General features: G+C 36.9%; 1 protein-coding gene across 1 annotated transcript; it reads right to left on the bottom strand.

Moving 5' to 3' along the window:
* Positions 1 to 12225: 12225 nt before the first annotated feature.
* On the bottom strand, positions 12226 to 14189 carry LOC149248920 (tryptophan aminotransferase-related protein 3-like). The gene is made up of 5 exons (XM_089451395.1): positions 13771 to 14189; positions 13367 to 13670; positions 12981 to 13273; positions 12513 to 12859; positions 12226 to 12422 (listed from the first exon to the last, which is right to left on the bottom strand). The coding sequence occupies exons 1-5, from the start codon at positions 14187 to 14189 to the stop codon at positions 12226 to 12228; spliced, it is 1560 nt and encodes a 519-aa protein (XP_089307521.1).
* Positions 14190 to 14391: the final 202 nt, after the last annotated feature.

Below are 14391 nucleotides of genomic sequence, written 5' to 3'. Positions count from 1 at the left end.
CCACTCCCTTCGCTTTGCACCATGTGCTGACATCCTTTTAAAAGGCTTCAACTTTTTACAAATAAGTGATGAAAAATCCACTAGATTAGGGATTATCGGCCTCCTCCAAGCATTACAAACCAGAGAGTCAAACACCTTCATTTTCAACCACTTGGGATTGAATTTGAAGGGATAATGTCACGACATTGCTACCTCCTTCCACTCAAGCGAAGTGAGTACGTGGTTCAAAAAATAGGAGGGAATAATATTTGATTGCCAACACACCATCATAGTCTGCAAATTGGAGATAATTAAAAACTGGTCCAATCATTTGGATATACCCTCAGCCCCATTTCTTTTATTCCTCCAAATGAGAGCCAATGGGTGAGGGATCATGTAAGACTGTGTGCTTCTAACAATTCCTTAAAAAATACAGGCAAACAATCCACTCTTGCTTTGACACCACAGATTTCCCTAAGGCCCATGGAAAACCTGAGATCCCCTACAATTATTAATGAGCCTAGCCTCAATAGTCCCGAATTTGATATCTGATCCCAAAATAGTCTCCTGTCCATGAAGGCAGAATATTTATTGATAAACCTCAGTCTTATTTTCGAGGCAGCTAGATTCCCTGTAAGAATTATACCAGCACATGAGACGTATGCATTGAGATCAAATTTTTTTGGGTTCCACGTCACCCCCAACCCACCAGAATGTCGAACCGCATCTATGGCACATACACACCAATCAGGGAAAATAGATAGTATCGCATCCCATGTCTTTTCTCGGGGGACCATCGTTTCCTGTATGAGGGTGAGGGAAGGGTTATGAATCTCTATAACCTCTCTCAGGGAGAAATTTTTAAAGGCCTTCTCCCAATACTCTTACATTCATAGACAACAGGATCATGGAAGACCATGATTCTCAAGAATATTTCCTCTAAGAGGCTGAAATTCAACAGTATCAGGAATTTTTTATTTGTTAGGTGAACAGGGGGGATATATGGAAAGAGACCTCCTCGTAATCTCATTCCCAGGATTACCCTCACATAAAATGCGATACTCCTTAGTTTCCAAGGAACAGGTTGAGACTTCTTTATATTTAGGAGGTTGATTCTTTATCAAGGTGATATTCCTTCTAGAGGCAGGACTCGGAGGATCAACAACCTCATGAAAGAAGGATCGTTTTATAATCAAAGGTTCCATTCCCTGTGAGGTGAACAAGATAGCCTTCAATTTAGAAAGAATTCTTCGGCGAAAATCACAAGGAATATCATTTGTCGACGCGTTTCGAACCAACCAGTGTGATTCATCGTGAGGACAAGTTTAAGATAGCCTTCAGCTTCCTATCTGGTGATATGAGCTAATCATCAGCAAGCAGATAATGGGAGTCCAAGGAATCACCAGTTACAAAATAAATAGCCTCACCGAGGTCAAGGTCTAGGGAGGGAGATATATAGGAAAATGAGTCGCAAACATCCCGTGTGTTGGTTCTTGGATAAAGACCCCTGTCAGTCCCCACAAATTCGTCATTAGAAAGCACTGACCGAGACAGAGGAAAATGATGATCAACAGTCACTCGCGGAAATGAAGGGCTAGGAAAAAATCGGAGGGAGACGATAAGGAGGCAGACATAGGAGACAAGCCCATGGGCACATTCAGGGGATGAGTCGACCTAGTTAGAGGAGGAGAGAAACTAATGAGAGATTCATTTAAATGTTGAAAATATTCAGTATAATGCACATATCGGTCAAGGGAAAGAGTTGGAGGATTACCTAGAGGACCGCTCATAATGCCACTCGCCGAGGTGCCCAAAAAGTCCCTGATGCGAGGGATTCACAACGTCGAGGTTTTCTTGGAACATGCCACCAAAATGTGACCCATTTTGTGACATAGAATATAATGGCAGGGCATTCGCCAGTAATCGATATGCATCATGATACTGAAATTTCTCCATCGGATCTCCAACTCTGCCAATAACCCTTTCCCCATGTCAACCTCCACCAGGAACCAGGTCATTCACCTGTCCAACTGACCAAATCTCCCCTTGTGCGAAAAATAAAATCACCCAATACGATTTCCAATGTCTCGTATCACCGAGGAGTTCCACAATTGCAAGGGAAGAACTGGCAGCTTCACCCAGGCCAAATTTCGTGGAGGTGACTCAGTATGGGGGTGTAAACCAACTTTCCATCTTTGTAAGATAAGGACCCCCCTTCCCTTAATCCACGGATCCTTTAAAGTCTTCTTAGAATCCTCTGCATTTAAAAGGTGGAAGACCATCCAATCATTGATGAGTGTGATAACCTTTGGCCGGTATCTGAAGATAGGCAGCCAACAGTTTTCAACCCAAGTTTTTACCCACTCTCCCATCATTTGGAGGTGTATCCAACACCCCATCAGAGCATTTTGCCTTAACCTTTCAAGCTACCACAAAAGCACTTTGCCCCCAAGATAAGTGGAGGAGTCCTCAAAGTCGCCTTTAGAGGTTTATGGTTTGGCTTCTTTTTCCTGGTGGTAAAAGTCGAATTAGGCTTCACATGATTCGGAATTCCTAAAAATCGAGTTTCAGGGCGGTTTCCATTGTAATCATGTTGCAAAGAAATGCAAGAAATGTTCTATCGTTCTGCCCGTATAGTCATTCTGAGGGTCTCACAGAAAAAGTCTAATGGATCATGCATGTCATCCTGCTGTCTGGTATCCATGTTGAGTAGCTCAGTGACCACCACAACCATGGCCAGACAGGTGCGTCCCAGTAGAGAGGTCCCCTAGTCCCAGTTGGTGACAAGGATCCACCCAGACGACAAATAAAAACTTTGTACAAAGGAGGATGGCAAGTAAAACCAAGACCACCCAAGAAAAATCCTAGCCCATACCCATGTCAGAGAAATTAATCCATCGATGACACCTCATAATGGTAAAATTACCCGTCCACACAAGCCCTCGTACCGACAGTAATGTGTAGGCCTCCCCAATCTCAACTACGAGGATTGACTAGAATTTCAAAATCCCTGAAAGCTAGTTTTCCCACCCACCAATTCAAGAGATAAAAACACGAGTGCTAGGAAGAACCATGGTTTCACTCGTCTTCATTAACAAATGCCAATAATAAAGGAAAAAAGGAATGAGTGGGGTAAACTCTGATTCTCTTAATCTAGACTCCATCCACGATAACGGAAATTTTTTATGCCCCCAATCATAGATCAAAGCTCGAAACCACTCCTGTGTATGGTAAAATGTCGATAATTATATAGATTGCTCACTAAAACAGAAAGTTACTAAATCCCACAACGATATACCATTGGAGGAAACACAAACCCTGTATTCAGTGTGCACCTATAAGGACAAGTAGCAATCTAACCATTCTACGTCCATCCTAATGCATCATAAATCCCATAGTAATATGTATCTCCATATAAAATATCCGAAAGAAATCAAAGTGGGATTGTCAAAAATATCACCATGCTCCTGTTTTTCTTAAAGTCACAGACATATTCCGTGTCTTGCCTATTAATCCATGAACTCACATATATCCCAGGATAACTTCTATAGCTTCGGGGAATATGGTAATCTCCAACTAGAATGTGGGCCCAATTTCCACTGTAGAATAGGTATTCCTTTGTTTTTTAGTTTCAAATTACGTTTAAATGTTAATGAAATTCCTTTTCAATTTAGATTTCTTTCCTGACCTCATTATCTACTTATCTCTCTTTATCTAAATCGAATGTTTCTTTTTTCAATTAGGGAGGTTGATTCATACACTATCTGAATTCATATTATTTCATAGGGAAGTTTTTTTCTTACGTATTAATAAAGCATCCAATGATTTCATATCCATCAACACATTGATTTATTCTAGGATCATGATCAACACATTTCATAATTAGATTAATAATTTGATTATAATATAGGAATGAAATATTCATAAACATATGAAAATGGATAACATTTATAAATTATTCATATTAACAATTATCACACCAAAGTTAATCAACCCATTGAGTCTTTTTTTATGAACTACTATAGAAAAATATTTTAATAGGAAGCATCCAACTCTTCTTCTTTTTCCCCGCATCCTCTATTTATTTGGGGTTCTTCCCTATTTATACATTATATAATAGTTACAAAATTAAATTTGTTGGTAACTCCACCATTACCAATGTGGTATTAAGACTTCTTTAACAATAATTGTTATTGGTAGGTCTTCCATGTTGTGTGAATATTCAAAATTTTTGATATCCATGGGCTTCCCATATTATAGACCTATCACTCCCCCTCCAGTACTTGACCATCCAACCTTTTTATGTATTTCTTCATGTTGATGGTGTAACAGTTGAGTCAGACCATAACTTTGGAAGGGGTAGTGGCACACTTGTCCATTAACTCATTGTCAACATTTAAAAATTTTCCAATTTCATTAAACATGTCCAATTGAACCTTGGTTCTCTCATTGAGCCTAAGTTTGATAGGCATGACATTTGGAATACATTCTATGCATTCAAGGTCCCATTCTTTTACCACTTCTGCAATAGAGGACCATATTTTCTTGCATATGCCTATAGATTCTTCCACAATTGTAGTGGTGGTTTGACATTCCAACTTACAAACATTAACTAGGGACTGGTCCTTTTCCTTTTCCCTTTTGCCTTTAGCATCCCAATACTCATTTTCCCAGTTAACTCTCTAGCCAAATGCCTTTATAGTTGTGTGTTGGGATTCCAATTGAGTATCTTTTTCACCAGTTATTGATTCTCACTCCACAAAGTAGTATTGAATTTTCCCCAATTTTTCCACAAAATAGTTTTGAGCCTTTTAAGGTTCGTTACTAATTTTCAAACTTTATACTTTGATGACTTGAATATTAGCTTAAGCAATTCAATCCTACTAAACCTTCATATTCACCTCCCTTTCGTGACTCTTCTTGAGGGATTTATTTCAATGGCATGGACCTCTTTTAGATACGCCAATTGATTCTCATGTTGAACCTTGAGAAACCTAGAGAGCATGATGCATTGCTCCTTTATCCTGTCTTGGCACTTGGTTTCCATCCACAACTTTTGTTCTTTCAATTTATCCTGCAATGATGTAACCACCTAGGTTAACCTCTCTACTTCCATACATAAACTTTGTGTCATTGTTTTTTTCTCTTTAACAAGTGCTCCTAAAATGGAGGCAGTATCAATAGTGCCTTTCTGATTGCTCTCGAAAGAATTAATCCATATTATTATCTACTTAGAACACTCCCAGATAACTTCCTCTTCTACTTATGCTTCTATTTTTATTCAATTAGGTACATTTTGAATGACGACTCTTCTAGAATTATTGTAGTAATAATCCCCTAGCTCAACATCTTCATCACTTAAATACATGGGATTATCATTAATAGGCAGATTACCTGAGTTTTTGGGGATCATAGAAACAAAGTAAATACAATTTAGATTAATGATATAGCTTTCGATCAGCGTAATCGCTGGAGTATTTTCTGAAGAAATATTCTCTTTTTGGTAGGATTGAGAGGAAGGATTTAACACTTCTGGCTTCGTCACCTTCTGATATGATTTCTTCATTTCTTCCCATCGCTCCCTTTTACAATTAGCAATTTTATCCCTCATTTCAACTTTGGCTTGGGCTTTCTTTCCTATTATATTTAGGCTTTATCATCAAGCTATTTCTTTTCTAAGGCTTCAACCTTTACATTTTCCTCTTCGTTTCTGGCTTTCTATATTCAATAAATCTCCAAAAGACACCTAACCCTTTCCTTCTCTCTCTGTTCTTCTATGATATATTGGATAGGGGACATGTCTACTCCCTCGATTTCCTCCATCCTCTTCCTCTCTTCCTTGTATGTTAAGACATCTTGAAAGACTGAGTCGTCGTGAAGGGATTCATGTTCATATAGTTGTGAAAGTTTTGTTGTCTTCCTGTGCTTTTTTATAACAACATGAAGGTCATGTCTCCAAAAAAACCCCTTCGTAGCTTGAGCTCCTTGATATTGTTTGCTTCCTTTTTTCTTGTGGTAACTTAATTAGTGAATAGTGGGAAATACTAATTGGGATGGTTGACCATGATGTTTTAGAATTATTTGACAAAGCCAACATTATTCTTGTTTTGACAACTTGATAAGCAGTCCCTTCAATCCTTAATCAATCATGGACTAGGTATGGTATCAGATAGGGAGCTTCCAATACTTTAGGAGTTGGATGATCGAAGAAGATTTGGGTTGTTGATCATACTAGGAAATAGTCACATATTTCATAAAACAATTTAGGATCATGGTCGACTCATAACTCTTGATAGTAGATACAAATATGTGGTATTTTGGGTGTCTATCTCCAATTCATGCCCATAATTTCATTAGCATCCCAAAATGTGTCTATGAGATAGGAATAAATATAAAAGGAGGGGCATGGTTCTTTATTGCTTTATTTATCTTTTGGAGAGGCTTTAGTGAATTTACTAGCAATATGTTTGAAATATTCAATATATGACTAGGACAGACTATTTATGTAAACAACAGGTAATTGTTCAACCTTGAAATGAGATGGATTTAACTCATCATATAGTCTACTCATCATGGTTTTTTAATTGAAGAATGGTGGTAATAGGTGCTGGGTGTGACACTGCTTGTTGGTGCACTCTTTAAACAAGTCATTATCCCACCACCATAATTTCAGTAATTTGATGAACTTAGGATTACCCATGAATAATTTTTAAAAGACATTCTTGTTTAACTTGATCTTTAGAGGCATAAATGATAAATTTGGCTGAAGAACTCAAGTTTTATAGTAGCTATGATTTCTCTTGCACTGTTGATTATGACCTCTTTCTACAAATCCACATGTTCCACTTCCCATATTTTCATTTCATTATATGAAATAATGGTCAGTATCATGGCAACATGATAGATATTAGACTTATATATATTACACATAGCATCGAATTCCTCATCTCCTTCAATGAATTGTTTTTTCCAAATACGTCCTATAGATTTCTCCCTAGTGTGGGTACCTATCGACATCATCAAAGACGTTGGTATTCATGAGTGGGTTTCATTTACAAATGGATCCTACACAACTTGTTTTCTGATATTCGACATTTTTCCTTTTCCTTTCCATGTTTTCGACATCTTTTCAGTTTTTGATGCCTTCAACACCTACATACAATAAATGAATATAATTTTTATAACATGTGTGCCATTCCCAATTAGAACAGTAATGTAGAGGTAAATATTATTATTCTAATGCAATTGTAATTAATCACAAGTAAACGGTCTATGTGGAGAACAAGTATGTAGCTATGGGGAGGAGAGGTCGAGGGAGAACTATGTGAATAAACAATTGAGGATGAGTAAAAATAATGTTTGAAACCTTCATTTACAAAACTTAATGGAAACTACAAGGAGGATTTAATGTGATCCAAGTAATTCAATGAATTAATTTCTATCAAACATTCAGGTTCATGTGAGAATTGGGAGAATGTGATCGAAGCATTCAACTCATAGAGTAGTGTAATCATGCTAATCATTTCTATCTGATGGTATTAGTTTGGAGGAAACTCATCGAAGTGGATTAAAGGGACCGAAAGGGAGAGAAGTCTAATGAGATGGGTTTGATAGTAATTAAGAGTAGGTGGGCACATTGGGGTCATTAATTTGGAAAATAATGAATGACACCCCCTATGAAGGTGTTCTACAAGGAACATATGATAAAGGACAAGGCCAATTTTCGATTAGAAAATCGAGAACACCAACGTTAGGAAATAGTATTTTGAGAGAACACTCAGATGATCATTGCTTGGATAGATTTGGACATGCCAAGTCCTTTCAAGAATTTGATAATGAGATTCCACATCTTGAAAGGGGGATTCCTATATTGGATCAATGTGTGGAATCTTCTTTTGAAACACTCTATCCCCCACATGAAGTTCCAGCCACTGATGACACTTTGAGTGATGTGATTGACAAAATTGGGAGACTCAATCTTGATTAAGCCTAAACTTAGTCAACTGAGCAACCAAGGCCATCTCAGAAAGGTCCTCCGAAAGGGTTGACAAAGACACTTGAATGTGTTCATCCTAATGAGGTTGAAAATACAAGAACAAGAAATTCAACGAGGAAAAATGGAGGTGATGTAGAAGATTTTGACTCACCTATTGATATGGATGTTTCTTATGATTGTGAACTGAATTTGTCTTCAGATTTTGAACCGAATTCCTTCAAAGAAGTCACTTCTCATGATGAATGGAAAGAGAACTGATGCAAAAAGTGTATGATTCCTTGATAAAGAATGGCACATGGAAATTGATTGACCCTCCATTGGGAACCAAACCAATAGGTTTCAAGTGGGTCTACAAGAACAAATATAAAGTTGATGGCTCACTTGACAAGTAAAAAGTTAGGCTTGTGGCAAATGGTTTTGCACAGAAGGAAGGGGTCGACTATGAGGAGACTTTTGACCCCACAACAAAATGAGCTACCATCTAGACACTCTTTTCCTTGGCAACTAAAAATGGTTGTAAATTCCATCAAATGGACGTAAAAACTTCTCTCTTGAATGAAGATATCAAAGAGAATGTTTGTATGTCCTAGCAAGAAGGATTTGTTGTGAAGGGTCGAGAACATAAAGTATGCAAGCTTGTAAAATCCTTCTATGGCCTCAATCAGGGACTCAGAGCCTCATAGAATTCAATGGAGCATCTTCTGAAACTCAACTTCAAACATTATGATATTGATGATGCAAGTTTGTTTGTCAAGAAAGTTTGAAAAACAATTGTATATATTGTGGTGTATGTAAATGATCTTTTGAGGACAAGGAATAATGAGAGCTATATTACATCCATAAAGAAGGAATTGAGGAAAGGTTTGGAAATGACATACTTGGGATATGTTCACTACTATATTGGTATTGAAGTAACTCAACGTGCGAAGTTTATACTCCTCTCTCACAGGAAGTACATTGGTGGTCTATTGAACAAGTTTAGCATGGCTGAGTGCAATCCTTTGAGTACTCCAATGGAATAGAACTTAAATCTGGCATCCACTGAAGGAAAAGAATTTGAGGATGCAACAAAATATAGACAAATTGTAGGAAGTCTTAAGTACCTACCTACTACCAAACCAAACATTTCATTTGTTGTTGGAGTCCTCTCCAGGTTTATGCAAAAGCCTTCTGAGGGACATTGGATTGCTCCAAAAAGAGTTCTAAAGTACTTCACGAGAACTCAGGACTTTGGACTTAAGTATACATAGGTGGGCGACTTCAGATTGATTGGATACTCTGATTCAGACTTTGATGGAGATAAAGAAAATGGGGTATCTACTTCAGGTTATGATATGAGTGTTTGATTGGGAGCTATCTCCTGGAGGTCATGCAAACAATTAGTTCTAGTATATTCCACAACAAAGGTAGAATGTGTGGCAACAATTGAAACAACAAAGGAAATTGTGTGGCCCAGGAAAATTCTAGAAGATTTGTAGGTGAAACAAGTGCATTTAAATCCACTCACGATGGATAACACTTATGCAATAAATTTGGCCAAGAACCCAAAGTTCTATGATTGAACGAACCACATCATTACAAAATACCATCTGATGCAACATCATTCTCAGGCCCAATACGATCCATCTATGTCATTGTTCCACAAATGAGCATATTGCAAACATCTTCACCAAAGCACTTGGAAGAGAAAAGTTCGAAAGATTCATAATGATGCTTGGACTCACCAACATCCCTTTAGATTAAGCGGGGGAATGTTGACACATAATCCTTAGGAATTGGGTGAATATGTGTAAAGTAATGTAAATAGAAAATAAGGAAAGTTGGAATATGAAGAGACGTTGGGAGGTGAAGTCCAAGAGTCTCAACCTTAATGTAAAATCACAATTCATTTGAGGGGTTACCTCCTAGCGTGACAAAAAATAATAGTTGTTGTTGCTATTATGGTATTTTATATAGTGCATAATTGAATTAGAGTGCAATGGGGGCATTTCATCAACAAGGGTTGCACATCCACTTGTTTGGATTTTCATCTTCCTGGCATTGTTGTCTTCTATGGCCTGGATGAAGTTATGAAGTAAGATATTCATTGTATATGTTCTCTTCACTTCATTCATTTCAAATTTTCTCTTCACTTGCCAATTCTTTGATTCCAAACTAATTTTTTGTAATTGCTTAATTAGACATTCAACGTCAATCTATATTTATAAAGAGGTTATATGAAAGGTAGAATATTATTACCGTGAATGGCCAATTTCCTATTCCAATAGGCTATGTTAAGTATAGAAACACTCTTATGATCAAAGTGCACAATAATGCCCAATATAATGCTACAATTCACTCAAAATTAACAAGATTGATATTAATACATTAAATTTATTATTAATAATATTAAATCAAAATATCTTTCTACCAAAATAATTTACATGCTTAACTGAAGTGCTCTTTGCGGATTATGGTGATTACAATATATCTCTACATGATTTACAATGCAAAGGTCATAGCTAGCTATCCTCCTAGCCAACTGTAAAAATCATATGATTTGAGACCCAATAATTAAATTCATAAATATCTAGAATAATAATTTTAGGATTATATTATCTGTACCCATTTTGTCTATGTAGCAAACCTTGCATTACCCATCGGTTGCTTGTTTATGGGATATAAATATCACAGGGGTCGCATATTCTCTACGTGTGCCAGAGGAAATGGAAATTGAATATTAAACTTGTACAAATAATATGAAACCAAGATTTTTAACACGAGTTGATTGACGGTTTTTAATAATCCCTTATCCAATGAATACAAACCCGATTTGAAACGCGTAGGGAGTGTGAAATGCGAGGTAATGGAATGTGTATTTAAATGTAAGAAAAAGGTAGGGTTATTTTTACAATAGGTCACAGCATTCTCTGAGTGGAAAGAGGAAATCGAGAGTCATCACAATGCGGTGAGATGAAGTGCTTGTTGGCAATGAGGAAGAAAGGAAGTGAGAGAAAGAAAGAAAAACATTATTAAATTTAAAATAGAGAGGGAAAGTATAAAATTAGGGTTTGTGATAAATATTAGTTTTCTATAAAAGTATGTTGGTTGGAATTGAAATATTAAAAATTCACTTATTTATTTCTTAAACAAATTTGTTAAAAATTCAATTATTTATTTCTTCAACAAATTTGTGGAAAATATGTTGGTAGGAATTGAAATATTAAAGATTCACTTATTTATTTTTTAAACAAAATTGTGGAAAATTTATTTCAATATAAAATAAGATTTATTTCAAGAAAATAAATGTTAAAATAAATAATATTATAAAAAAGTTTGATTATATGACTTAGTAATTAAGGGAAAAAAATAAACTTTAATTATTAAAATTGTGGAAGATTCATTTCAATATAAAGCGAGATTTATTACCATATAAAGAAAAAAAATGTTATTATAAGGAAAAGAAGTAATATTATGAAAAAAAAATTGTGTTTGTATACGACCTAACGGAAAAAAACAAAATCTAATTATAGATTTTATATGTTTTTGAAATTTATATAATATCTGATTACCAAATATTTTTTTAATAAATTCTATGACATCTAATTATTATTAGATGTTTTTATTTATTTTTTAAATTTATAATTTATTTATTTTTTAAATTTATATAATTATAGTTGAAATTGTGATCTATTGTTATGTAAAATGTTTTTTAAATGTATAAGTAGATTAATGTTGATTTTTTTTTTTTTAAATAGTATTTTTTATATTACATAAATTAAATGTATCATTCTGAAAAATTCATTTATTTAATATTTAAATCTGTTACAAAAATTTAGTGACTGGCATTTTAGGTTGATTGTTGATTAAAAGAATATTTTGGGATCTAATAAACATAATTCATGTCCAACTGAAAATCTAGGAATACTGGATTTTAAAATATTCCGAAAATGTACAATAAAATTAAACTTACAAATAAAATAAAAAATCGATGATTGATGAGATATTACATGATTTATGATTTAGCCCTCCAAAGTCTCATTCCATGATTTAGAGTTCGTGGGAAGAATCTCATACTCTAGTTTCGCATGGGAAAAGATGGTCCAAGTTATAATTAAATAATAATAATTTATTAAAAGACTTAAGGTCGACATACATGTACAATGAATTGCCCAGAAATTTACAGATGAAATTAAACATACGAATGTAGGCCGCAAAGTGTTTTGCAAATTTGGGACGAAGCACCTCATAAAAATTGAACATCATGAAGACTATGCCTCGTAGGAAACTAGCTCTTGGAGGCGGCGCTCTAACAATGCAAAGTTGTCATGTCGCTTGATCAAACTCAATCGGACATACCGCTTCTCTCCTCCAAACAATTCGCCCGCTCGCCCGATGATGCCACCGCTTCTGAAAACCGCTGTGCAGTCTTCATCTTCATCTCTCTCGCATTTCACCCACGCGTACGCTGAACAAAATAGTAATTTCTCACTATATCAGTAATCTCACAAAAAAGAAATCAACAAAACCCTGTTACAAACAATGAAAATATGTATACCTGGCGAAGGTCCAGTGGTCATCGAGAAAAAATTGCAGTGACTAGAAGTCAATTTTTGAAGGGAGAAACGGTCGGAGCCACTGAAGATCTTCTGCAGTCTTTGCCATCGTTCTTCCATAACATCATAAGCGTAGTGAAATAAAAGGTTATGATGCTTTTGATCATCATATGTCTTCCCCTTTTCCAATTTTGGTTTCTGGGAATTCTCCTGCGGCCCATAACCAGCTATTACTGTTTTCAATATCCTGCTTGCTCTTAGCTGTGTATCATGTGATACGCCAAAAGTATTCTCTAAAACGTATTCAGCCATCTTTTCGTACACATCGTAGTCTTTCACGATAGCCCATCTGCAAATAAAGAATTTCTTAGCTCGTTTGAATGATACATAAAAACGATTAAGAGCCCTGATGATAATGAAAATTTGAAGTACTGTTTAATGAAAATGAGGAAGAAATGAGTAACCAGTACCCTAGCCTGCTTCCCCCGTGCCCAGTGAGTTTGGAGAGGGTGAAGAGCATCACATCCTCGTCAGCTGGCTTAGTGATGGCAGTATAGTGTGGCCAGTAGTAGGCGTGATCATAAACATTTCTCACATCTTCTCCCTGTAAGGCGCCTTGTTGAATAAAACCGGTTGGATTGTCTGGAGATGCTACAATTTGTACAAATCTGGTGGATTTGTTGGAGCGATTTGTCCATCCCTTCGCGTCTCCCTTCCACATTGACTTGACAGAGTAAAACATTTCAGTCTGGGTTCTATACGCCTGCAAATGAAAGTTACCATAATATTAGTGCCTGTATTTCAGATTAGTGAAATAACTTGAGAAAGCTTGAGAGATGCGGCCTGGTGATCATACTCCGTAATAGGGTGCAGGTGCAACCACTTGTGCAGGGTGTTGAGCGTCCTGCTTATGAGAAAGGCTGTAAACTGCAGCGTTGATGAGCTGCGTAGAGCCAGTTCCAATCACAATATACCTCCCCTCTGTCACTGCGTTTCCCACTAACGCATGGATCCCACGGATCTGGGTCTCCAGCTCGGGGGATACCACGACTGTTGGACCATCGAGTATGCTATAGCTCATCCGATACCACCCGGGCACCACTGTTGCGCTCGCTTCGGCATTCTTGATCCAGAAGGGCTCAAGAAACAGAGGATCCCCACTACAGAACAGTATTCAAGCTACCCTTTCGTCAGATTATTAAACCCTAATGAGAGGATCCCACTAATTTTTTGTTAATTCATAATGATATTCATGCTCACCTGTCAACATCCACAACACAGTCGACAACCGTTTGGGAACAATCGGGCCCTATATAGCATTCGTTACATTCGCAATTAAATGTTTTCCCCTCATCATCTGGCGCAATATTTAACGTATCGACGTGGACAAATCCATGGCCGGAGCAATGATGCGCTGCTGCTGCCTCTGCTTCCTCGGCGGCTCGCCTACTCCATGTCAGCGCCGGCAAATTATTATCAGCCCCGCCCTCTGGAACTTGTGCATCTCGATGGAGCTCCTGGTGCAAAGATGAGTGGACAGACAAGAGAGCTACAAATAACAGATTCAGCAGAAGCGAAAACACCAAAAGCACATGATTCGCCAGTCTGGACTTCAATCGACCAGGAGCGCTATCAGCATTTGAAGTAAGAGGGAGTTGTTGTTGGGGGTGGTCGTCCATCTTGGGATTTCAGTCCCACGAGCGATGGATGAAAGAAAGAAGTCGGGCTAACGATTTCTTTAGGCCTGGAGATTGATGACGGATAGCAGCAGGAGTAGAGGTTGGATTGGAATTTCTCATACAGCACCGCCTGTATATATATAGATCTATAGATCTAACACTAAACGTATTCCAAATATCTATAACTCGCACGTTATAAATG

Source organism: Pinus tabuliformis, chromosome 7, assembly GCF_031772625.1.
Source record: "Pinus tabuliformis cultivar Carrire ecotype Pingquan chromosome 7, CPIR1, whole genome shotgun sequence".
Classification (NCBI taxonomy): domain Eukaryota; kingdom Viridiplantae; phylum Streptophyta; class Pinopsida; order Pinales; family Pinaceae; genus Pinus; species Pinus tabuliformis.
Note: the sequence above shows the minus strand (reverse complement) of the source record. Positions and strands in the feature narration are given on the sequence as shown.

Coding starts and splice junctions, on each gene's coding strand:
- LOC149248920 (XM_089451395.1), bottom strand. CDS start 14,189: ATGGACGACCACCCCCAACAACAACTCCCTCTTACTTCAAATGCTGAT. Junction 13,671..13,770: donor TGTGTTGTGGATGTTGACAG/GTGAGCATGAAT, acceptor ACTGTTCTGTAG/TGGGGATCCTCTGTTTCTTG. Junction 12,423..12,512: donor GACCACTGGACCTTCGCCAG/GTATACATATTT, acceptor TATTTTGTTCAG/CGTACGCGTGGGTGAAATGC.